At 39.7% G+C, this 26,797-nt stretch overlaps 2 protein-coding genes across 7 annotated transcripts in view; one reads left to right on the top strand and one right to left on the bottom strand.

The window, feature by feature from the left end:
- The window catches only part of pcnx2 (pecanex 2), a 33,310-nt gene extending 29,719 nt beyond the window's left edge, over positions 1-3,591 (bottom strand). For all 4 annotated transcript variants that reach the window (XM_042502717.2, XM_088086762.1, XM_088086763.1 and 1 more), the window contains exons 1-2: positions 3,126-3,591; positions 447-649 (exon numbers count right to left, since the gene is read on the bottom strand). In XM_042502717.2, the coding sequence (XP_042358651.2) occupies positions 447-649; positions 3,126-3,278 (356 nt within the window). In that variant the 5' untranslated portion in view covers positions 3,279-3,591. The remainder of the gene's footprint in view (positions 1-446; positions 650-3,125) is intronic.
- A 1,231-nt stretch (positions 3,592-4,822) lies between these two features.
- map3k21 (mitogen-activated protein kinase kinase kinase 21) overlaps positions 4,823-26,797 on the top strand; it is a 32,922-nt gene continuing 10,947 nt past the window's right edge. Inside the window, exons 1-6 of one of the 3 annotated variants that reach the window (XM_088086767.1) lie at positions 4,823-6,536; positions 19,922-20,102; positions 20,231-20,379; positions 22,295-22,470; positions 24,570-24,810; positions 25,965-26,087. In XM_088086767.1, the coding sequence (XP_087942893.1) occupies positions 5,744-6,536; positions 19,922-20,102; positions 20,231-20,379; positions 22,295-22,470; positions 24,570-24,810; positions 25,965-26,087 (1,663 nt within the window). In that variant the 5' untranslated portion in view covers positions 4,823-5,743. The remainder of the gene's footprint in view (positions 6,537-19,921; positions 20,103-20,230; positions 20,380-22,294; positions 22,471-24,569; positions 24,811-25,964; positions 26,088-26,797) is intronic. The other 2 variants (XM_088086766.1, XM_042501790.2) reach the window with 2 other exon arrangements.

The following is a 26,797-nucleotide window of genomic DNA, read 5'->3' as shown; positions in this document are numbered from 1 at the left end:
AAGTGGAAAGAGTCTATATCCCACTCTGAGACACTTGATCATGAAATCAATCTCATCTCAAAGAAAGCTGAGAAAAATAAACTCAAACAGAGAGATAAATGGAGACGAAAACTGGCAAAAAGAGGATGTAGAAGAATTGTAAGTTATACTTAGTATGAGTGACATTATTCCAAAAGGAGGTCTCAGGCCTAAATGTCGATTTCATGTTAATAATTAAGTTGTATCATTAGGGATTTTAGCCCTCTGGCCCAGATTTCATCATGACTAACATGCAGGGGAGCAGCTTGAGGCACAAAGAGCAAAAACGCTAGTTTGTTGAACGTGTCTCTGCTATGAATTGCTTCCAAAGCATGCATAAAGGTGAGACCACTTCAGGATTTTTTTTAGCTACTTCAGATTGATCCCACTGACTATTTCAGGGTTATTTAGTGTCTATGAGGGTTCACCTGATACTGGCTGGCAGGCAGGAGTCCGAGGCATTACTCTTCTTCTCTGGAGCCTTGCTGAGGTCAGAGAGGCTGCTGCGGACCACTGCCTCACCCTCGTCAAACATCAGGTGCAGCCGATAGTTGGCCAGCTTGATGAGAATGAAGAAAACGGTGATGGAGGTGCAGTAGATGCTCAAAGCCATGGTGGTAGGGGGCAGGGCCTGTGGAGAGAGGAGAGGAGTTTCATCATATTTAAATCAACATTTCCAGAGTGTCCTGTAGATCAGTGTTGGATTTAATGCTGTAGAAACCAACCGTCTCCTCTCATTTTATTGTAATTAGGTAAAATTCTGCAAAAGCCTGAGCTTATTTGCAGCCACACACTTCCCCGGGTGCATTACAGGCTCAGTGAACCACACAATCTTATTTGATTAACTTGTGCATTAATGAAGTTTATTGATCCCCGGGTTGTACAGAACAGGAAAATTAAAAGACAAAGCATCTGCATCATGCTGATACATGACTCATACTGGGCTGGAGAGATTTTGCTGTGTTAGTATGGCAACTTCTTAATGTCAGCAGGTACAAATTTGTAGTCCTGTGTCGTTTAGTGCTTACATTTGATTGTTCCTAAACATTCTGCTATTTATCTGATGGGGTTGTTGGTGGTGTTGTGTGCGACCTTCAGATAAAACTGCTAGTAAACTTGAAATTTGAAACATCTCTCCCAGAAAGCACTTGTAGTTTTTGCAGGGGAAGCAGTGGGTGTTTCCAAACAGACTGGGAAAACTGTCGACAACACTTTGATGAAGCTGTGGTGGCAATGCTCTTGAGCCGTCACTCACATCTGTTACTTTACTTATTATCATAGGTGGCTATTTTGAGATCATCTGAGCACATAGTACCTACAAATTAGCCCTTGTTTATTGCATTGAGACTGAAATGCAGGGATGTGGGGAGCAATCACATCACATAATCTGCTTTGTATTCTATCGAATCTGGATAAAACTGCTTACTGATCTCTGTTCTATAAAAATGTTACTGATAAATTGAGACATGGGGTATAGGGACAGTTTGGATTTTGTGGGGTTGCATGTGGTATTATTTATAGTCAATATACTATTACCTACAGTAGGTGGCAGTCAGCACGCCCCCCAGTTTGGAGAAGCAGGCATGAGTATTGACTGAGTAGCTCAGCAACTTACTGCTGTGGATGGCTTCAGCAATAAAAAAAGTATTTCAGCCGCCTAAAAGAAGTCCCATCTAAAACAATCAATATCAGCATACACCATACTGAGAGTATTTCACTGCTTTAAGTCAAAGTCAGACAATGATTTCCGACAGGAAACTGAAGCCGTTGTATTGCTTTCTTCAAAGCCAGACTCCACTGAGAAAAACAGTGATTTAACATAGCTGAAAACAGGAGCTGCTCGTCTACAGCCGCCTTACAGTTACTTTTTTGTGTTATTGTGTGACTTTGGCATTTCAAGTGGTTAGTCCCGACTCACCAAAGTCACAAAAAAACACAAATAAACTAACTGATTGAGGTAGTGGTGGACTGGTAGCTTCTGTGTTCAGCGAGGTAAAATTACTATTGGCTTGATTTTTTTCAAAAACATGGGAGGAAGGCACTGAGCAGCTTCAGGAGGAACAGCCACCCAAAAATTAGCAAGGAATTAGAAAAAAGTACAAGAAATTTCCTGAAAATAAATTTTAAAAAATAAACAATAATATTAAATAAAATAAGCAAAAACAAACAAACAAAATGGGAAAGCAAATAAGTAAATAAGTAAATAAGTAAGATAATTAAACACATGAAATTAACTGCTTTTAAATATCTAATTATGACAGTTGTAATAATACTTCTCTGGACATTTTTCCCAATTTAAAAAAAAATCTAAATCTATTAATTTCTTACAAATTATGGAGCATTTCCTACTAATTTGCTCATTGAGTTGTTTCCCCACATGTTTCTGGAAAAAAAATTAGTTAATTACTGTAATTAGTAACATATAACTAGTTACTCCCCAACACGGCTCATACAGCACCTCTCCAAAAAAATCTGAACTATCCCTTTTAAGTGATCTTGTCTCATACAGTAATAGAGTAGCTGTCATTGTACCATAGTGTGCCTGATCAGATCATCAAGTTGCCATATTTTAAGTGCTGTATGTGTCTGCTGTTCCCATCAAACCTCATCACAGCTGAGGTCAAGATGTTTGACCTATGGCAGCAACTCTTCTTTCATTAATACCACCATCCTGCTGTGTGACTATGCCCATATCATCTTCTATATCGCCACATTGCAACAAAGTAAACGCCTGTAACAAATCCGACATGGGAGCTCGGCAGTCATGATTTTATCACTGGGAATACTGCAGCCTGTGTTGCATCTAATTCAAAGGCCATGACATGAAAATACCAGTGAACCACAGTTTCACGCCTCCTGCAAAACCAGGAGCAGCCATGCGTCCCGTCACTGCATGCAGGGAAAAATACTGCGACAGTGCTTCTTGCTCTAGCCTAGTATTTACCTCAGCCACACAATGAAGGGTGTTAGATTCTCGCAGAGCCATAGCCCGTTCATCCCTGAGCGGATATAAGCGCGCATGAAAAAGATAAAATCACCTATGGCACCGTGAGGACCTCACACCCCCTCCGCGGCCTTGAACGTCATGTTCCCTCACCCAAACTCACCAGATGGAGAGACAGGGGCAACATCAGGAGAAATATCCACAGATAGAGATGGCACGAGTTGTTGAATTTGTTCTGGTCCGGGTCGTGGTACCAGCCCCCGGTCACAGATGCCCATACTCCCTGACGCAGGGTCTGCACAACCTGGGAGCCCATCTCTCCTCCTGTCTCCTCCTCTCCGCTCAGGTTGGACGGAAGGATGATGCTGCTGCTGCTGCTAGGCTACAATGAAATGATCTCCTCTAATGCATGCTACTGTCGCTACGCCTCCATGTTGGGGCGATACAGCACGTCTCCTGAGCCTCCTCTTTTCATGCCTCATCGGTCGTCCTCGGTGTTGTCCTCTCGGCTGCCTTTTCCCGTCCCAATGTCGATTCGCCCATTGCTGCTGCCGCGGTCCTCATCTTGTCCTGGTCGTCTCTCTCCTTCACCCTCTCCTCTCTCTGGCTGCCTGTACAGATGCGCAGCTCTGACCGCCTCCCCTCCCTCCCCACTCCTCCCTCCCTTTCAATCCATTCCCATTATAAGATTCGCACCTTCAGTGTTTATTTGCGCACACACGCAGACGCGCGGTTTTCAGGCAAAACCAGACATGCACTGAAGCCATTGTACGTAATGTGTTAACTATATGCAAGCCTGCCTTTCTGTGCACGTATGTATAGGTGATGTAGGCTTAGACGTAGGCTAAGGCATGTGTAGCTACATGCATATGTAGGTTTTGCTCTATAGCAGCCTACTTAAGGATATTTCAGAATCAATATACTTTAATAATTCCCCGATTGATTATAAGTCAATAAAGTCGCTCTGATGTAAACCATAAAGAATTGTAGAAAGTAGAAAAAAATAAATAAATGCATTATGATTCTTTGATTTCACACCATATGCAAAATATTTAAAAATATAACATTTTTATCATAGGCATATGCTTAGAATGTAAAGTGTGTAAATTATATATATGTTCATTATGCTTCTATTTCACCAAATATATAAAATATTTAAAAAATATCAAATATGTATCAAAATATGCTTTTTGTTACATTTCAATGTACAAACTAGAATGTATAGGTTCAGAAATATATGTGTGTGTGTGTGTGTGTGCATTATGCTACAATGTACAACACAGTATGTACATGAGTAGAACTCAGAGTAAGATTTATAAAACACGTGTGCATTATATCTGAAATATGCATTCAAGAGTGGATGATTCCCCAGAATCAGAGTACTTTATTGATCCCCAGGTGGAAATGATGTTACAGTTGCTTGATGTAAAACATATAGAGAATAATAGAAAGCATAAATGAGAAGTCCGCCTGTGAAAGTAAAATAAAAAAAAAATATGTTATGCATCTATCTATCTATCTATATATGTGTAACTTCCATACATTTCTTTTCACTGCAGTTAAATTCCTGGTGTGAGTACTTGAGCCCAAAAAAGGTGCCTTGTAGTAGCTGACATAGTAGGTAGTTATATTTTTACATTACTTTCTAGTTCGGATGGCTTTGAAGTGTGTGTGTGTGTGTGTGTGTGTGTGTGTGTGTGTGTGTGTGTGTGTGTCACTTTATATGGTCCACTATTCCCATAATTTCCCTGAAGGCGCGCTCTCCTCACACATTCCTATAGTAGCTCCTCCCTCCTCCCCCCGACTGCTGCGGCGGTCACATGTCACCCAATCCACCAATCAGAGGCCACCACAGCCAGCAGCCAGAGAAGCACCAGCGTCCCCATGATCCTCCGCACAGCCACTGCTGGATCCGACTCCGTCTGGCGACAACGGCACCAGGGGGGTTGTTTTGATTAAAGTTGACGGATTTTTTCACGTTTTTATCCCAACATTGTTACGTCGAAATACGCGATGATTTGATGTGCTGCCTGAGTGTTCACCTGTCGTCTTTTCGTCACGTCCCCGAGGGAGAAACAAACTTGGGAATAACCGATGTTGAAGCTGAGAGGAGCAACTTTTCCAACGGGCTGACCTATGCTAAGCTAACCCCGCTAGCCAACGCTGTGGAAACTCCTGTTAAAAGTCCACAAACCAGCAAACGAAGTTTGTGTTTCGGGATATGGTGACTAGATGATATTTACTGGTGAGTTTCTGAGGAAAACTTGCCGCTCGAAGACTCACTATAACCGGTCGGTGTGGACGGTGCAGGTGCACCTTTTGCGACACCTGCGAAAACTTGGTAACTTAGCTCCATCAGCTAACTTTAGCTTGTTCGCATTAGCATTATGCAGAAGCAGGGACTATGTTTTGGACTAGTTTGTACTCTCGTTGCAGAGTTTATTTGAGATTCAAGATATGAAATGTTGGTTTCAAACTTTATTTTGCTGTTTAACCGTTAAAGTGGTGACATTGGCTTAAGGGTACTTCGGCTAGCTAGCAAGTTGTTGACCCTCTTTTACCGGAGTGGCGACGTGGATACAGGACGCTCTCTCTCCCACAGGACTTTGGACACAGTTTCTTCCTGCCTTGGACTCCGCAGGGATAGCCTCTCTGTTATCGGCAGCTAGTTTCTTAGATGTGACAACATGCGGTTTTCAAAAAGTCACATTTTCTTGTTTTAAAGTTTTAATTTTGTCCCAAAAGCTCTGCACCCTATGGTGCCGCTACGGCCACCGAGAAATGGATGTCTCGCAGGCCGCTTTCCCAAACGGTGAAGGGCGGCCGGGCGGCGGTGGGACAGCGGAGCATGCCTGGACAGATACCCCCACAGTCCGGGCGTGGGCTCACTCCGCCCCGCTGTGCCCGACTCGGTCCCTGTGGACAGCCGCGTATGACTACGAGGCAAGCGGCGAGGACGAGCTCAGCCTTAGGCGAGGGGACGTGGTGGAGGTGCTGTCCAAAGACGCAGCGATCTCCGGGGATGAGGGGTGGTGGACGGGTAAAATCAACCACCGAGTCGGGATTTTCCCCTCCAACTATGTCACCTACCAGCCTGCTATTTACCGTCTCCCTGCCACGAGTGGGGCTGTGGGGGCACGAGAGCAGGTCCCGAGCTCGCCCGTGCAGATCCCCTTCAGTGAGCTGGTGCTGGAGGAGATAATCGGCGTGGGTGGATTTGGCAAAGTTTACCGAGGCACATGGAGAGATCAGGAGGTCGCCGTGAAGGCGGCTCGGCAAGACCCAGACGAGGACATAACAGCCACCGCCAGCAGTGTTAAACAAGAAGCGAAACTTTTCTCCATGCTGCAGCATCCCAACATTATTAAACTGGAGGGAGTGTGTTTGAAGGAGCCCAACCTGTGCCTGGTCATGGAGTATGCCCGAGGCGGGACACTGAACCGGGCGTTGACCGGAAGGCGCATCCCTCCACACATCCTGGTCAACTGGGCCGTGCAGATTGCACGCGGGATGCTCTACCTACACGAGGAGGCCGTGGTACCCATTATCCACCGTGACCTGAAGTCCAGCAACAGTAAGTAAAGATTGAAATGTGTGTGCGTGGTGTGTGTGTGTGTGTGTGTGTGTGTGTGTGTGTGTGTGTGTGTGTGTGTGTGTGTGTGTGTGTGTGTGTGTGTGTGTGAGTGAAATAGAGAAATTAAAATGAATGAAATAGCTTTAGCAGAAAATCCTCATGTGGGAACCATCCACCTGTTGCACATGCAGCTATTCACCCTTAAGCTATTGGTTTAGGTCTGCTTAAGTAGATGTGTTCATGTTAACTAGCTCTATAGCTTCCTCTAAAGCACTGATACTCAATTTTGCCCCCCCCTGATAGGGAGCCATGTGGCCCCCAACCATTTTCTTATTTACAAAAAGTGATTCACACCTGGAGTGTTTTTGTGCTTTTTAGTGTACATAAGGCATCAGACTTTATAAAACAACATCAAAATAGAGTTTGATCAAAAAATGCTGGTGGTGGATTCCCCACACCCCCCAGCAGAGGTTCTAGCTAAGCCCTAAATGCTTTAAAATTCTAGAAAAATCCCAAAATCCGAGAAATGTGCTAAAATCCTAGAAATGTTCCAAAATTCTAGAGGCATCCTGAAATCCCAGAAATGTCCTAAAAATGTCCTTAAATCCTAGAAAAGTCCTAAATTCCTAGTAACATCCTAAGGTCCTGGAAACATGTATGGGGCTTTTGTGACTGGTCCCTGGTCCCCTGTCAGTTTGCAAAAGTGGCCCAAGCAAAGCAAGTTGAGTATCCCTGACAGGGCATTGGGGTATGTTCACCTCCTGCTTATATGTTATTAGGAAAACATAGTTTTGCCATACAGTCTAAATTAAGGTTGCTGGAAACTCATTATGCACCTATATTTCACAACATCACTGGTGCAGTGCTGCCCTTTACTCAGGATGGATTTAGAGAGGTGTGAAAGGTCTGTGGGTGTATGAAGTGGTGGTGGTGGTGTGGGGGTACCATCGAGAGGATGTGAAATAAAGTCAGAGTTTGCTCAGCTGGGTTGCCCCCCCCACACACGCACACACACACCCCCACCCTTTAAAACACACACACACACAGACACACACACAGACACAGCCCCCTCTCCAATCCAAGCTGAAATCTTGTTCAAATAAAGTCACTGATTTACCAAACACATAACCAGACACACTCGGTCTACACTGTCAGGCCATGTGCTTGACCAACCAGAGCTAATACCAGAGGTCACAGGGTAAAAACAAGTCAGACAGAGAACCTTCTAGGTATAATAATAGGGAAAACCACTCACTTAAGTGTTTTATGTAATACAAGAATGACTGCTTATTCAGCAGGGAATGCCTGCATAGTTTCACAATTGCTGAGGGTGTTCACATTTGGAAAAATAAACAAGAATTAGTATTTGGGGGTCGTATTTGTTGAGTAAGGTCATGTTAATGGAGCTTGGTCCCATGTAATAGGCCAACAACTGTTCTAGTTCCTCCATGGGCCGGCAATTGACAACAAGCCAGCAAACTTTGGTTTCCCAGGACTGAATAATGAATGCACAAGTCTCGATGAGAAAAAGAGTCTGAGTCATATACCCACTGACACAGGCTACCCACTTCAACTCAGGTGTGTTTATGTGTGTAACATGACCCCAAACACTATTTTGCCCTTTGTGATCAGAGACTTATCAACCTGGGGCCATATGGGGAGCAGCTCTGGTGTCTGTTTATCTCCATTTTTTGGTGTTTTTGGCTGGAGTCAGTGTGTGAACGAAGAGAAAAAACATGTAAAATGTACACAGACCAGAACTTCCTTACCACCAGATTAAGAACACCATACTAACACCAGACTAATCATTTTCCTGACTAATCAGTCAGTTTCTATAAAATGCCAAAAATAGTTGAAAAATGCTTATCGGTTTTTCCCAAAGATGAAGATCAGGTACTCAAATGTCTTGTTTTGTCCCAAAACTCAAAGATACTCAGTTTACTGTCATAGAGGTGTAAAGAAACAAACAAAAAATCTGTCAATGTGTTCAGAGATGTTGATTTATCAATCAATGTTAAACCAAACTTTGAAATATTGTGTTTTATGTGCATATGATGTCCCTGATGCCATGTGGTGTACAGTGTAGAGGAGCCCAACTGTAAAAGTAGCCTTATTTAAGATGGAAGATTTGTGCTAATTATAGGGCAGATGGAGAGAAAGGATTTAACTGCTGTTTAGACTGTTTCAGCTAATCGGATGTTTGGTGAACATACACAGACAAACTCCCCCGAACAGGCACAGTGCTGCAAACACAAGTCAGTGTGTTTATCCTGCCACTTCACTGTGACCCAGAGACAGCATAAGCTTAAAGTAAAGGGGGAGGTTTAAAAATTAAGCCTTTAAGAGACTGAGCTGTAGTGAAACCTGAAAATTCAACTTTTTACCTGATGATTGCAAGCTAGTGGAATAAATATACATTTTTCTTAATTCAGTCTTGATTTCCGCTGCACCACAGTCCACTGCAAAACTGTTTACCACAAAACAAGACCAAGAAAGACATCAAATTACCAGTAATGTTACTAGTTGCAGGTAGCTGCTCATCCTGAGGTCAGAAGTCTGAACATCTGTTGTCAATATACAGCCTTATCTTAATAAAGACTGAATGAAAGAAGCTGTATGTGTTTGCTTTGAACCAGGGCAGTGAGTTCACAAAAGACTCTTTCCTACACACAAACACACAAATGGCACCCTGTGGTGTGTTGGGTTGTTTTCCCAGTAAAAAACTAGAATAATGTAGCTTAGAGAAGTTGTTGCATCTGCTGGTGAGGGCCTGTTGTCTGTTTGTCTTGGCGTTGAGTGTGCGTCGGTTGATTTAAAAGGATAAAAGGAGTGAGAATTATCTACACAGGGGGTAAAAAGAAAATGGATACATTGCAATGAGTGACTGTTAATCGGCAATCTGTCACTTTTTAAATAATTAATGAGCAATATGTCTGTTAGTGTAGATGTGTGTCTTTTCTATCTCTGGTTTATGTTGTCACGCTGTTTCATTCCAGTATTTTTCTTAAACCAGTACACAGACAGGTACATATACACAACTAAACTTCTCCACCTTCACTCAGTTACTTGGCCTGTCATTTATCAACTTGCAGTGTACACATGCTCCACGCAGACAAACATACAGCTATTTGATCAATGATTAGCCTGTAAAGTAATATGTTGGAAGTCAGCAAGATTTGTCCAATCTCTTTTGTGTTTTTCAACCTAATCTGTAAAATCCCAGCCTGCAGGGAGGAATGTTGCTAATGAGGGATAAAAGCTTAACATACGTTTGCACAATGGACTGGTCAAGCAGTGGTTGCTAGGCTACTGTGGCCAGAAGAATGGCTAGGACTCGGAGGGTCTCAAAGCCCTCGTTTTGTTTTGTTCAGTTCATATTTAATCTCCCAGAGAGCAGCGGTACTCTTTTATTGCCACAAACTGAGGGGGTTTCCCTTCTTACTTCGTTATTTTTCTCCTTACTTACCCACCTTCCCTTGTTCCTTTCTGCTCCCTTTTGCTCCTTGTTATTTTTCATGCTTACTTTTTTTGTAAATTGTAAAACTATGAATGCTGCAGTTTTCATTTCCAGTTTGAATCGAGAAACTTTCTTAACACATCAAAATCAACATAGAATTGATCTTGTGTACAAGTAGTGTCTGTGTAGTTGCAGCCAGCTATGCCTGTGTGCCATAGAGCTCCATTGTCAATGAAAAACAAGTGTTAACAAATGCTGTTGTATTGGTGTAATGACATATTATTTTATTAAAATAAATATGGCCACTATAGTTTGTTCTGAAGCAACTGCATTTGCAATTTCTGGAGAGTGGCTCCATGAAGGCCGATGTCATTGTGCAGGCTCACAGTTTATGTTTTCAACACTTTGCTAATCTGACAAACTGGCAGGAATTAAGTACACAGATTTCAATGGCGTGGATGCATTAGTTATATTCACTTCAGGCAATGCAGACATTACTTGTAAGGAGGATACATTTTCACTTTTTATCTGCTGAACATGCTTTTCAAGGAATTTGGTGTTTATTCTAGTTTTTTTCAGTGCATCCATTTTTGACCCTTATTTATTGCCTACCTTCAACTTTTATATTTATATATATATATATATATATATATATATATATATATATATATATATATTCTTGATGTATTAATAATGAAATATTTCATTAAAATAAATATGGGCACAGTAGTTTGTTCCGAAACAACTGCATTTGCATTTCTGGAGAGTGGCTCCATGCAGGCAGTCGTCACTGTGCATGCTCAGAGTGTATGTTTACAAGACTTTGCTAATTTGGCAAGCTGACAGGAATAAATTACACATTTGCAAGCTTCATTGTAATGTCCCCTAAATGCAATAACATGTCAGCAAAATCTTGGAATGGATGCATATGTTGTAAAAGGCTCTGGTAATACAAACAATACTTGTTAGTAGGATACATTTATTTGTAATTTTAATCTTCCAATCAGGCTTTTGTGGAAATTATTATTTAACCTAGTCTTATTCATTACATCTTTTCATTGACCCTTATTTAATTTTTATCTCACAACTTTGATTTTAACTTTCCTCCTCAGGCAAGGAGTGGAAGTTTTTATAAAGCAATAGATAAGAGCAAGAAATCATACTGAAACCTGGCCCTGAGCCAGCACACATAACCTACATTGACTTTGGAGTTTTGCAAGCCATAGTATGCCAGGAATGTGTGCTCAATTGCCACTGAAACTGATGGAGTTCAGTGTGGAGCGTGTGCAACAGCATTCTCCCATTAATCTTAAGCTATTGTTAGACTTCATCACGCTGTATCTGTGTTCCCCTCCCTCTTCCCCTTAGCTTTATTCACTCACCTGTCATTCTGCAGATTTGTGAAGACCTGACAAAAGTCTTAGAAGCATAGAGAGGATTTCTTTTTTGTGTTAATGCACTGAATTTAGTAAAGATGAAGAGAACATGTGCTGCATTCAGAGTTTAGAGTGATACGCATCACACCATTAAAGGACCCTGTTTTGACTAAGTGGTTTCAGCAATTAGGGCAAAGTGCAAGAGCATGTGCACATGACAAATCCACCTGTTATTTTTAAGCAGCTAAATAATATTGCTGTGGCACGTGATGCATTTACTATAAGTGGCTTTTCACAAAGTGTCTGCCAGATTAATATTATGTCATAATTATATCCTTATGATAATCCTGGTTACTCAATTGTCCACTGGAATGGATTTTCATTTGATGAATTAAAACACAGCCATAACTCTGCTCTTTTAGAGTACTTAGAGTATAAGATCTGTTAGAAAGCAAGCCCAAGTTTAATACTTACACGTTTTGTTCAGCAAAATATTCTCCACAAAAGAACACTATTTTTAAGATTTTTTTTTTTTTTTACATATATGCAAATATATGCATATATCCAAAGTAAAAAGCTAACATTGCTTTATAAACAAGCTACACTATGGTAGCATGACCTCATTATCACCACGACTATGCTGATGTTAAGTTTTGTTTGCAGTGATGACAGTCTGTGGTCTCATTTAGCAACTCCCTTTTTTAGGTCACGTACGAGGATGGTATTAACTGACATATTTCATGTCACAGAGCAAAACATGAAAGTCTCTATAACTACTGTTAACCACAGACCTCATTTCAGGCATCTGACCAAAAACGATTTCAAAAAGCCCGACTTAGAGACAAGGGAACTGGAAGTGCAAAATTGCTAACTCCTTTTTGCATTTCAGGACTCATTCCTGCAGCACTCTATTGCAATCAAAAATATGCATTGGAATTTAAGATGCACCTTCTAGACATTTTTGTCCTGATAACGAAAATTAAGAGAATAGACTGGCATTGACTACCAATTCAATACCAATGTAAGTTAATTTGCATGCATTTTCCAATAAATTTTGCCTGTCCTCCTGCTGCTGCATCGTCAGGTATGAAAATACCACACAGTTCTCAGTTTCTCTTTAGTTCTCATATAAATTTGATGGTTTGCCCTGCGAACCATCTCACTTTTGTGGAAACAGCATTGCAAAAGCAACCTTTTAAACCATGTTTTTTTCATAACTGTATCTTAACAAGCTCACGACAGGAAAGAAAACAGTTTGACAGGCTTCATGTAGCTTAGAAAAAGTGTCCCTCAAGAGAATCCCTTTTCTCCTGTAATTTTTCTGTTGTCTTGCTCTACTTTGGCAACAAGTAGAATCGAAGAGGAAAAGTTACCAAAGCTTGACTAGGTGTCGCAGGGCAACTTTTCTCAGGCTTCCCACAATTACCCCGGTGACACACAGACAGCTACTGCCTGTCTTTTCTCTGACGAGAGAATGGGCAGAGGGGAGAGAGGAGGAGTGGAGATGCTTTCACTGTGTTTTTTATGACCTCTCCCTGACTGCACCTATTGTTGCAGGGCAGGGTGAAAAGGAAAAGGACCCACAGCTGAGAAGAGCTGCCTTCCGAATCAACCAATCCCCTCCATAGCTCCCTTGCACTTTGATAGATGCTAATACAGCAAAAGGTACTAGCAGTGCACCTTTAAACATTTATGTTTTAATTAGCTTAGTTTTGGGTTAATTCAAGCTTAAAAAGACACAAACTAGGAGAGGAAGAGGACAGACAAAGAGCAAGTGGCCCGGAGAGACGTGACCATGATAGATGGATTTAGCCAGCCATTAGCCCTGATCCTTTTCCCATCAACCAGAATGCCTGGGGGCACTCTCGTTTCAACTGGGAGAGACAGACCAGTCGGGGAATGTTTAGCAGCCTTGTTTCTGCTTACTACAGGAAGCCCTCTTACTCTCATGCTTAGTCTGTTGGCACAGTTACGAAAATACTGCCACGTCAAGTTAGGAGGCTGCACTCAGGATTTTTACAGCAACCGTGTTGCATCAACGCTCAGTTATGCCACAAAGAAAATAAAAGAAGCCTCGGGATTATCCATATCTCTCTAGTAGTAGTATACCATTTCAATTTTTATTTTTTAAAAAGAGCTTCAACTATTCATTGATTAGTTTTCAACAGTTAAATTAATTGCCAACTAATTTGACAACTGATAGGTTTGAGTAACTTTTTAAGAATGCAAATGTATTGTGGTTTCTTTACTCTTCTGTGTTGTGGACAAAATAATACATTTGAGGACGTGGTCTTGGATTTTGGCTTTGACCAAACAACTAATCATTTAATGACAAGAAAAGTAATTGTTAGTTGCAACCACATTTTTTAGAAGTTGAGTCATAATGAGTACAGTTTCCAACAGTACTGTTACTAGAAAGACAACAAGATGAAAACATGAGACTGGCTTTGTGGTTGTTTGCAAATTCTTTACTCAGTAAGACCCACTGTTGCTCTTCTTGGCTGTGCGTATTCAACATATGCATCATACGCAACAAATACTATAGCTAAGGATGTAGTTATTTGTCTTTGCTACAGGGAAAATCAATTAATTAATTTCTGTTGAATGGGGGTACTACTGCACATGCGCTGTTACTTTTTTTTAACTTTCTAAATCTGACTTAATTTCATTTATCACTAGTTTATTGTCTCAGCTTATGCATTATTATTTTGAGTTTGTCAAAGAGAGAAGTCAGTCATGTTTTCCCTCAAATATGTATTTTTCTACAGCACTGAATATTTAGAAAGCAAATTGTTGTTTGCCTATAGTATATTAAGGCTTTGAATGCTGTATACGGAAACTTAAAGGTTTATATGAGATATTTTGAACTTTTTTGAATCGTAATAATTCTGCTGTTTTAACAGCAAAAGCTAAAAAAAAAAATGTCAGCAGTGTCTTGGGATTTTTAGGTGTTGAATGCATTCATGTTTAGAAATTGTGAGCATTGATGCTGACTGAATGGGGGTACTGTGTGTGCTGTCCGGCAAATCAACCTAAACTTTTTATTTGAATAATGGTTTATGGAGTCTCAGCTGCTGCAGAGTTGCAGGGAGTTAAACTTGAGGAACTTTGAGTTTCTTAAGAAGTGAAGAAACAGTCATGTTTTTCCCAAAAAGTGTTTTCTTCTTTCTTTTTTACCTTGAGGGGGAGAAAGCAATGGTAAGAAGCGTGGGACCTGCTTTGAAGGCTGTAGCTCTGCTTCTGATCTTCCCACTGTTCCACCATGAAAGATGGGTCTGCCTGAAGATCCACTGTTGGAAAGGGGAATTAAATGGGGGTTGGACTGAGGGTGGGGTCTGCCTCGGAGGCATATCCATCTCCAATTGCGCTACACTGGTGTCTGCTTCAAAACATCTTCTTTTCAGAGAGAGAGAGTAAGAAAAAGCACGGAAAACAACATAGCGTCTGAGTCATAAACTTTACAGACACGACAGGTTTAAAGGACAGTTTTTGCAAAGTATCGCAAGACATTTGTAATTAGAATTCACAATGGATTAATAGATTGTAAATCAGTATGAAAGTAATCAGTAGTTTACAGCATATGGTTTATTTAAACCAAACAGGTTTTACAAATAGCCTGTAACTAATGGAGCTGACCAAACTAATAATTTAACTGTGATGATAACATAATTGTTATTTACATGCAGCTGCTTTTATTAATCTAAAGTGCGGTGTTGTTTGTGCCTTTATGTTGATGAAGAAAACTGAAGAATAGACGAGTTAGTAATGACTCCAGTATACCAGCAAATGTTAGGATGTAAGTGCAGTCATGCAGATGCAATAACCTTGAGCTATTTTTACTGGCATGTAACAGTGTGTGAGTGTGCAGTTCTTAAAATGTGGTGACATAGTCCATATTTAGACAGGATTAAAGTCATGCACAAGTAATAATTGGGTTACAATTGCCCCACCCCTACTTAGCATATCCAAACAGGCCTGAAATTGTCTGTAGCAGCAAAACAATACTCAAGACTGACTAATCTGATTTTGTTCATTAGCTCAGCTGTACGTGCTTTAAAGTTTACATGTGCTAACTTTAAACTGAGCCTGTAAACAGGCACTAGATCCAGTATAGGGTGTGGTTTAGCCTGGGGCTTGACTTTTAGGATGTCCCTAACAGAAGTCAACCAAAGCATATTCTGCTTTTTGAATACATTTTTTGGTGAAATTCCATGCTTTGTAACAGGAGTGTATTGCTGTTATTGTTTCAAATTCATTTGAGATATTGCACTTTTAATATACTTAATATAATTTTGGCATGTGCAGAGTTTAAAATGTTTATGTTAAGGAAGTAAAAGGTAAAAATTGTCTAAGAGCAGTGAGACATTTTAAAGAATACATAATATCAATAAAACAAGATGTTCTTTTTAGTGTGTAGCTTTTCCCAGGTGGGCAGGCTATTTTTGACAAAATAACTTGATGTGGAGCTTCTTGTTGAAAAGCTGCTGAGATTATCCTTTTTGGGAAAACTGGAATGGGGTGAGGAGGTCATGGGAGGTGGACTTCAAAGATGGGGTGGTGGCTGCAGGTGAGCCTTTAGTCGGTGAAGAGGAGACTGTGAGACCTAATTTAGCTCATTGCTAAGTTGCAAATTTCTCAGTTTTACAAAATTTTCTCAAGAAAGAACATGTTTACATGAAATACACCTTTAAACAGGGTGTAATTAAATGTTTATATTTTGCTGTGTTCCGGAGATGTGAATACGGCATCAAAAAGTACAAATATAGTGAGGCAAATGCAAAAAGGAGAGTGAATCTGGGATTGGCTTTCATTTTCATCTGCGACTCTGTTTACAAATAGTAACTGACAATTCCTGTGCTATCTGCTTTCAAAAAACATAAGCTTAGATGCATACATCACAGCATCGATTGTGAGAGTCACTGAAACATAATAATAAAAACCATTTCATGTAGCGTAATTCATGCATAAAACGCAACATGCAATTCCTTTTTAAAGTTTTCAGACCTTTTAAAGATCACAATTATCAAGAAAATAACTGGCAGATTGATTGATAAGTTTAACTGTTAGTTGCAGCCTCACTTGCTTATTTATATTTGTCTTTTTTTAATTTAGTGAGAAGATATTTTATTTGGCATGCATGTATTTCACAGTTCATCCTTTCTTGAAAGTGCCTGTAGTGTTTGAGCTGTTAGCTTTGCTGCTAATAGACTTCAGTAGCCAAACAAAATGGCTGGCTGGGGTTTAAAGGTGTCTTTTTAGCATCACGTCAGCATGGAGTCATGTAGACAGGAGCTAGGTCTTTTATCAGAAATTTCTAGAGGGCTGACACTGAAGTATCATGGAGCTACAAAGAGAGTGCTTGGCATGATATTCTATAGTCCAGTCAACGCAGACAGGGGTTATCCCAAAACCACTGTTCTTCTGGGTTGTGTAACTAACCCATCATAAGTCATTATAAGCCTTCAGAGTCGGCTGGGAGGAATCTATGGAATCACTGCGAGAGGACTTGACAACAGGAAGTGGGAGTATATCTTTGGTCTAGTGAAACCTGTTTGTAATGGAATTCCTTTTGTTGCAGCCTGGGTAGAGGATCCCCTCTGTGCCCGAGGCTAGTAATGGCACCAAAACCCCCGTTATTAGTGGAGACCCATAGGAGTCACACTACAGTTAAAATACTGCTTGAAATCACTTCACCCTCTGAAATTGTGTTTTCAGTGTGTCTAAGTAAGTGCCTAGCAACAGTTTGTTTTTGATAGACCTAGTTAATAAGCAGGAATTGTCTGTTCATGTATTTGTTCATTGGGATAAAATGGTAACTTTTCTGTTGTGCAGATGTGTTTGCAGTACGCAAGCTGTATGTCCTTGGTGGTTTTAGCCAAAGTGCCATGTATAAATGATGCATACATTCATGCAGACTTGATGAACACAGACTAGAGGACAGCAGAATTTAAAAATATGATTAAGAAATGCACATACACATGGGATGACTCATCCGTCGATATACAGGAACAGTTTCACTTTCATGGCACCTGACTCTCTGCTGCTCCATCTCTGCCCAGAGTGCACTCTGCGCTCTGACAGTGTGGTGGTCTAAATAACTCCAATGGTATATTAATACTAAGAAATCACTCCTAACGAAAGGTCCAGCTCCAAATATAGAAAATCTATTCATGACGGCAGATGTTTTAATTGTGGCAGGCTGCTACAAATAAATGAATGTGTGGGAAATCCTGGTGTTTTCACTTGAAAAATGACTTTTATCGTTGTACCAAGTATTTTTCTGCCGGCTCTGTCTCTGTGTGTCAACAGGCATAGAGCAACATAAGAAATAAATATGTTTGTTTCAATTTTTTTTTTCAAATACACAGATTTTCACTGAGGAGTCCGTTGAGATTCATCCATCTGTCTCAAAGTCTCTAAGCCAATTTCTGACCACACTATCTGTTCTTGAAGTCAACAGCTATCCTCCTTCAACCCCTCCTACACCTCTCAGTAGATCTGTTCAGTCTTGACACATTTGTTGTGTAATAATCACATTGTATTCCTTACTAGGATTGAAGAACAGTATCATTATTATAGGTAAACCATGCCATCTGGGTGTCAGGTGGTTATAAAAGAAGTAAAAAAGTGTAGTTCATGTTTGTGCACGAGTGCTACTGAGAAATGCGGAAAAGGTTCATGTGTGCGGGAGTTTTGGCAGGTTTTAGTTTGGTATTGCTGTGAGGGAGGAAGTCCAAGGTCAGTGAGTGATAATGCAGCACAAAGTGCAGCTACTTCATTCAACTAATTCTTGCACACGCATCAGAGCTTTTGTATAAGCTGTTAACAAAACAGAGTAACTTTTCAAGTGTTCATTTTGATACAGCAGGTGAAGAAACTCAAAATGCCTTAATGTGTTTTTCAACACGTCCACTATGCGTCTTTATCATTACACCCTTTTTTCCCATGGGAATATTACCACAGATTGTTTGTGTCGGAATTACACTCAAGTGTTTGTTTTAACACCTAAGTGCCTTAAAGGACATTTTGACTCAAGTTTTAGTTTTTTTTTTTTTTTTGCTGGGTTTGGCTTTCTTTAGAATCAACACAGCTGATAGGACATGTCCAAATTGACCTGCAGTGTTAAGACGACATGTAAATGATGAAATGGGACAGTTTGTAATGTGAGGAGATTTTGGCAGAGGTAAAAACAAATGTTGAAAATAATACCAAGAGCATCCAAAGGATCAAAGAGTCTGTTTTGGCTGTTGATGCGCCGCTCCATGGAAAAGGCTGCGACTAGTTGTCAAAGAGATAACAAGACTATTTGGCAGTTAGCGTATCAGCATACAGAGAAGGTTCATTCCTGCTGAAAGAGAAACATTGGACTGTAGAAAAATATCATTACTGCCCAGTCGTCACCTGTTCGTGGGTGGCACAGGATTAAAAACCTGAAATGCTCTTTATGTCTTGCTGACTCCTGTGTTTATCAGTGATATTAGAACAAATGACACAAGTGTTTACAAGTGCTTATTTTTTTTTTGTTTAATGCTATTTGTGTGCATTTTACATCATAGCTTATTTAACTTTAAATGCTTGGTTACATTTCTGTATTTTCCATATTAGAGCTGAAACAATCGATTGTATTTTAATCTGCAACTATTTTAAAATTAAATAAATTGTTAATTTTTATTAAGCAAAAATGACCAATATCATCTAGTTTCAACTTCCCAATTTTGAAGATTCACTTTGTATTAAAGCAGTTATACATTTTAGTTGTGCTATTGTGTTGGGCGACTTCAATTTTACAATAGATGCACTGTGCAGAGTTTTAGCTTCGTTTAAGCTTGAAGTCATCCCAAACTTTTGACCCTTTCGGTTGTTTTCTCTGGCCCGTCTCTTCTTTTGGCCCTTTGCTGTTTTCTCTCTCTTCCTCCATTTTGCAATTATGTGCCATCAAATCATGTCACCTGTCCAAAGTGTAAGCACGCTGAGTGACAGTAAAAATCATCCACGCGAAACACGGCGCACTTTATCCATTTATATAGGAACATATAGAGATAAGTCACAATAACAGGACTCACTAATATAAAATGGGTGAGTAAAACTTGACCTGACTGCGCACGTCAGAGGATTGTGGCTTCACTGTTGCAGGCTCTCAGGCGAGGTTTAGTGTTACAGGCGGGTTTGGAGGGTTCCGGCTGTCTTTAATGTGTTAAACAGTTTTAGGACCTGAGGACAGGCGCTTTGTGGCGCTGTCAACCTTCTGTTACTACAGTAATAAATGACCTGCATACCTCTGTTGGCCCTGCTGAATATCGACTATCATCTCCTCACCTGCACAGCAGTCTTCCTCTCTGTCCCCCACTCTTTGTATCTCCCTTTCTCTGTCACTATTCTTTCTCCTCTTTCTATTACCCCCTACACACCTGTCACTTTCATCCATATCCTGTCTTTCCACTTTTCACTTTCTCTCAATCACTCAGTGCTTGTTGTGCCCTTTCCCTTGAGTATATTTATTTAGATTCCTTTTTTGCCTTCATCCCACTCTAATGTATCACTCTTTATTTCAGTTTTATTACTTGAAAAGATTGAGAATGACGACATCGGGAGGAAGACCTTGAAGATCACAGATTTCGGCCTGGCCAGGGAGTGGCACAAAACCACAAAAATGTCAGCTGCAGGCACCTACTCTTGGATGGCCCCCGAGGTCATCAAGTCATCTCTTTTCTCCAAAGGCAGTGACGTCTGGAGGTATGACAAATAACACACCACACACGGACCCCAACATTTTTGACATTATTACTCATTCCCTTGTTAAATATTCCTCCCTCTCTCTTTTACTTTCTTTTTATTGCCTTTGTGTGTGCGTCATCCACCAGCTATGGTGTCTTGCTGTGGGAGCTGTTAACAGGGGAGGTGCCATACCGCGGGATAGATGGCCTGGCTGTTGCGTACGGTGTGGCAGTCAATAAGTTAACTCTGCCAATCCCCTCCACTTGCCCCGAACCCTTTGCCAAGCTCATGGAAGGTAAATTAACAGAGGAAGAAAAACCTGCTGCAGTGGTGTAATAAGTGTCAGATGAGAACATAACGTGACATAACATTGCAAACTCGACAATAAAATAAACCACAAAAGAGGTTCTCTTCCCTAAAGTTATAATAATCTTGAAAATTTACATTTTAAGAAATGCCTCGTCAGTCATTATCTTTTTGTGAATAAAATAATCCAATGGTGATTGAGCCGGTAGCCTACTGGTGAAAGTATTGCAGTATTTATATATTTGCAGTATTATGACCCAGGTGTTGAGGGTAACATTTGCTTAAAAATGCTGTATTAACTTACTTCTAATGCAAACTTTCCTACTGCTGCAGCTTCACATTAAAACATTTAAGTGGCAAAACATGAGGCGACTTTTATCATGAAGGGGTCACAGGAAATGCAGTGTGTTTTTCATTGAGCTTAGCTTTTACCATGACCATTAATCAAAAACATTTCTACAAAACAAGACAAAGGTCATATTTTGAAATTGTTGAGAGCGAATCAGTTTAAACTATTGCATGCAGTAATAGAGCAAAAAGCAGCAGCGGCAGTGGGTCGATAGATAAAAAGCTACAGGCGATAGTGAAATAACCAGCTCTTTTCACTGTGACTTCTTTAACATTTAGTAGCAAACTTAATTTTGTTGTTTCATGATGAAAGGAATTGGGACTGTAGTTTCTTTTGCTACCCCCAGAACTCTTTATCATAGTATCAGACCAAAGTTATTATTATCACCAGTAACTGCAGTGTATCACCAAAGTAAAGTTCATAATGTTTCATTGAGAATAACTCAGAAATGAAGTTACTGATGATTGATAATTTAAAAAAAAAAAAAAGTTCTGCACATAACAAGGAGAATTTTGAGAAATTGGCAACTAATCTTTGACCTTTGGTTACCATCAGTTGCAACCATTTTTAACAAATAAAAAATAGACTGGGTAAACACAGCAAAATGAACACCCTAAAATAAACAAAATTTTAGTATTTTTGCATTAATGATATTTTAGAATTGCTGTTACAGTCAGAACTGGAACCAGTCAGTGCTGTATGTGAGTTGATGATTTACGTGCATACAGATGTGTGTTTTAGAGACAGTTTCAAAGCTAAGTTATTTGATTGTGGTGAGAAAAGTTTGCCTAACGCATCAACATCACAAACAAATCTGTAAGTAGATTCAACTGACAGGAACCAGATGAACCTGAACAAACAGATAAGATGAGATTAATACTCTTGTGTCTCACATTTTCATTGTATACCTGGCATATAGCTACATATGGTAGTGCCTTAAAGGGGAATTCCGGTATTTTTCAGCCTGGGCCCTATGTTTACATGTTTGGATGTGTGAATGATTCGTACTTACCACGGGTCTTAAAATCACTCCAATGCATCAGCTGAGCCGGGAGCTGCGACACATTTTTCAACAGTTCTAACGTAATCCTGTGTAGCAATTGCATATGGCAAAGTTTCGTCCATCAAAAGTGCTTTTTTTTCTCACTGACTTGCTCATATTGTTAAACTAGTCGGGTATAGTCGTGTCGGAGACAATAGTGACCGAGAGTAACCTTGATGTTAATCGGAAACAGTTTAGGTCACGTTGAAGTCTTGTAGTGAAGTCATGCATTTTTTCAGTTTTGGAAATCAAAACCTGATTCTGGTCCCAGCCTTCCTACTATTGTTAAAAGTTAGTGTTGAGCCCGGATTTAATTAACAATTAAACATAAAATTGACTTTGTCTTCAGGCACACCTTAGTAACATAGAACAATCACCGAATTTCTATACACAGGGATCTTCGACTTTTCGCCTCTAGGCCTGTTGTCAAGAATATTGTTTGGGAATATGTGTGATTACAGGAACAATACATTTGTTTATTAATGTCTCGATCTAACTTTGTGATGTGTTCAGAGTGCTGGGACCAGGACCCCCACGTGCGTCCCTCCTTCTCCTGCATCCTGGAGCAGCTGTCAGCCATCGAGGAGGCGGTGATGGCCACAATGCCCCAGGACTCCTTCCACAGCATGCAGGACGACTGGCGTGTGGAGATCCAGGAGATGTTTGATGAGCTCAGGACCAAAGAGAAGGTAGTACTGAGTGCTGAAACACTAACGTTCAAATGTGGCGTCCCTGACATTACTACACCATACACACAATATCAGGGCTTTATTTTCTCCTTTCTCGCCTCTTGTCTCACACAGTGTGGAGAATTGGAAACTAGACATACAGTATATGTAACAGACCTTCTGTCCTTCTTGTACTATTCTCTGCTTTTATATTTTTTTAGTGATGATACATGTTGAATAATCTATTAAGATTTGGTCGAACCCTACTGAATGGCTTGGGACAGCTTTTTACGGGCTAAAAGGTTTAATTGGTTACTTTCAGTGGAAAAGCTAATCGCACGTTTAACAAAACGAGTCATTAATGCCGAGGTGCTTTAGCGTACTTCCCCTTGTTAAGACCTTAATCTGCTTCCTGTATGAGTCTCCCATCGCTGGCTTAAAGAGGGGGGTTAATTAGTGTTTGTAGAAACAGCAGGATCAGCACACAGAGCGAGTGAACTGAATGACAGGGATACTAAAATCTTCACAGGTGTTTTTTTTATATTTTAAAATAATGAACTTTTGCATTATATATAATAATTTAACTTTCTGAATTATAAATGTATGTATTCTACGGGGTTCTAGTCTTTCGGGAATGCTTAACCGCCTTTCAACATGTAGTTGTGTGTTATGAAACTTCCAGTCATTCAAATTAATCTCTTAACCTGCACCATCTCACCATGACAAAACCCTACAAAGCTTTCTCAGTATGTAAAGCTTTCATAAACTAAGAGAAATACACGGCTTTAAGCATTATCTAACATTTTCCCATTGCAAATTTTAGAAGATTTCATGTAGAATTAACCACTACATCAGCAGATTTCCTGTAAACGTCCCACAGTAATCTGTGTCTAGGTGGGTGGCTGAAGTGGCTTGACTGTAAAGCTGCTTTATGGAAGTCATCCAGTAAGGATTATTATTACTCAGCTGAGAGCAATTAAAGAGAAAATAGAGGGACTGAAGAAAGAGTAAGCCATGGGAGGAGACAAGACTGGTTAGCTTTGTAATATGGCCTGAAACAGCAGGCAGTAATCTCCTGAAACCAACGTGTTATAGAAGGAGTTATCTAAAAGACGGCTCACACTCACACCCGTCTTATAGATGTCTGTCTGCGAGAGCTTTTCTCGAGTTACATATGAATTATGAGATGTGTTTCTACCTGTTTGACTCTCGGCAATGCATTTTCCCTTCGCTTACAAGGGAATTTTACATAGGCCTATATTCAGGGTTTCTGCAGTCATGAAAAACCTGGAAAAGAATTTCACAATCACAATTTTCAGGCCTTGAAAAGTCATCCAATTAGTCAAAATCATTGAAAGTTTTGGAAAAGTCATGGAATTTTCTTGTGTGTAATGATATTGTGACAATAATCTTCCATGGATAACCTTTGACGTAATATAACAAAATGGCAAATTATCGCTATGTAGCCATTATTGTAGCTCAGAAATACGTCGGTGTTTTACAATGTTTTTTTTACAATCACCTACATTTCCTCATTTCTACTCGGGCTTGTCTCTTGTTTCCTGCATGTCGGCCACTTGAAACCTTTTAAAACCTGAACAATGTAATTTGATTTCAGTCAAAAACATGGGAAAAAGGCAATGAGCAATGAAAGAAGAAATTACCCAAAATTAATGTGAAATTAATGTAACATAAGAGAAAATTACCTGAAAATTATAAAAAAAAGAAAGAGAAAGAAAGTAGAACAAAAACAAATATGCTTAAAAGTTATAACAGTTCTGCAAAATAATTTTGAATATGTAATTATGATAAGTAGAAATATAGTTTCCCCTTTTTACCAAGATGTTTTTCCCTAGATTTTTAAAGATAATTGTCTGAACCTACTAATTTCTTGCAATTTGTGAAACAAATGCAAGAAATTGCACCAGTCTCTGGCTGATAGATACAGATACAGATACAGTTCAGGCTTTTTATTCATTGAATATTACGTAAGACTAACTTGGGTACAGCTGCCTGTTGTATTATTTACATCTTATACAAAATCAGAATTTTAGTCTGAGTTACTGTTTTGTTTACAAACCAAAAAGCTGAGAGATAATGTTGGTACCTGGTTCTTCTAGGAGCTACGTTCCAGAGAAGAGGAGCTGACGCGGGCCGCCCTCCAGCAGAAGTCTCAGGAGGAGCTGCTAAAGCGTCGGGAGCAGCAGCTGGCAGAGCGGGAGATCAACGTGCTGGAGAGAGAGCTCAACATCCTCATTTTCCAACTCAACAAAGACAAACCCAACGTGAAGAAGAGGAAAGGCAAATTTAAACGTTCCCGCCTCAAACTGAAGGATGGAAACCGCATCAGCCTGCCGTCAGGTGAGAGGACGCACTGAACTTGGGTCATATTTAAATCGGTGATCTTCTAGTGTGAGCAGTGAATGATTTTTATGACATTTTTCACTGACATTTTTAGTGTTTTTCAATGGCATACTATACTATGACATTTTTATTATATTTTATGGCATGCTGTACAGTTATCTTATTCATTCATTTATTCATTAATTGATTCATATTTGGTTTAATTGCTCATGTCAGTGTATAATTTCCAAAACAATAACAAAAACCCATCATACACTTTTTTTCTCATAACACACACATTCCATTAACAAACAGGAGCGGAAAAAAGAATCTCATAATCTAATACCTGCCCCTTTCTTACTCATCACAGAAGCTGCTGTAAATACAGGGACGAATGGCCAGCCTTTCGATATTAACCATTCATTTTCACAAATCATATTAAATTTAGCAATAAGAACAGAAAGAGTCAATTACAGTCCTCTGAACTCTACTGTTACTCAAAAAGTTCATAATGTCCCATTATTTTTTCTTTATACATCTTACATTGAATAATATTTGGGCTGTATTTTGAGTAGTAATTCATATTTAGATTTAGAAATGATTAATTGATCCCTAGGGGGCAATTGGGTTAAACAGTTGCTCGTCTATATTAGCAAAGAGAAATTTTTAAAAAATTAGAAAGATAAGAAGTTTGGAAAATAAGTGCTTCAATACATAGCACCATATACTGAGAGAAAATAAAAACAAAAAAATTTAAGCAACATGTTAAAATATATGCATCATACTACAATATGTTACCACAGTGTAAATAAAAATAAACAATACATATCCACTGTACTGTGTATACTGTATACTGTATACTGTGTATACTGCTACCAATTCAAACAATTTCCTGACATTTATACAACATTAAAAAAAATCTGACAAAACATGAAAAATCACATCAACAAAACATAAATAACACATCAAAATGAAACAATCATGTTGTTTTGTCATTTGTACACCAGAAGATTCAAAGATTTGTTGAGTCAAATCATCATCAGTTTGCACAAAAGTGTTTTGTGTTTGTGTGCCGTTGTTTTGCATTTGGCTGAAGATGTGGGTGTGTGATATCTCTAACTGTAACTATTCTGAGATTGTGCCTGTCTTCATGTGAATGTTGCATTTTGCAGATTTCCAACATAAGATCACCGTGCAGGCGTCACCTTCTATGGACAAAAGGCGAAGCCTTCATAGCACCAGCTCTTCTCCTCCCAGCAGTCCCACACTCATCCCTCGGCTACGAGCCATTCAGCGTAAGTTCAGTTTTTTCAGATTAAAGTTGTCATCAGTGTGAGGTCTGGTTGTGTTGCATTGTTTCAGTATTCTTGTGGTTGTGTGTTGTATTTCTTGGCCTGGGTTAAGTCAAATCTGCATATTTTAAAGATACAAATCTGAGGAAAAATCAGCTCTCTGAGACTTTCATGGGAACATGAGAGCAGCGTCGTAGTGACCAGAGCCGTGTGAACAAAAGCTCCAGAGCCATAAGCAGTCAGCCAGTTGTTTGAACAGTTTGATGATGTTGTTAGTCGCGCACCAATGCCCTTGCAATAACTGGAACGCATTCCTCTTGAGCGTTTATGGTAGTTGCTGGTATTCAGACAGCGGGTGCAGATGTATTTGTTGTCATTAGCCTTGATAGAGATGATTCTCTATTTTGCAAAATGGTCTATTTTATATGGATCCAACTGGCTTTGTCCTGCTTTGAGTAACTAGATCAGATAGATGGTGTTAATTGTTTAAGAGGCTAATTTCACAACCACTATGTATTGCATACAGACACATACAGATATGCCCGAAACATGGGATATTCACTTGATTATAATTATTTTTTTCACTATGGATTGACTTCATGTAGAGAAATGTCAATGTCAAATAAATAAATAAATAATAAATGACATAAATAATGTCAAAAAAAGTAGTCAGAATTTCAGATTGTACCAGGAGAGATTTTGTTCCCACAGCC

This window comes from Plectropomus leopardus, chromosome 13 (genome assembly GCF_026936395.1).
Source record: "Plectropomus leopardus strain MGB_pleo_1.0 chromosome 13, ASM2693639v1, whole genome shotgun sequence".
NCBI lineage: Eukaryota > Metazoa > Chordata > Actinopteri > Perciformes > Serranidae > Plectropomus > Plectropomus leopardus.
Note: the sequence above shows the minus strand (reverse complement) of the source record. Positions and strands in the feature narration are given on the sequence as shown.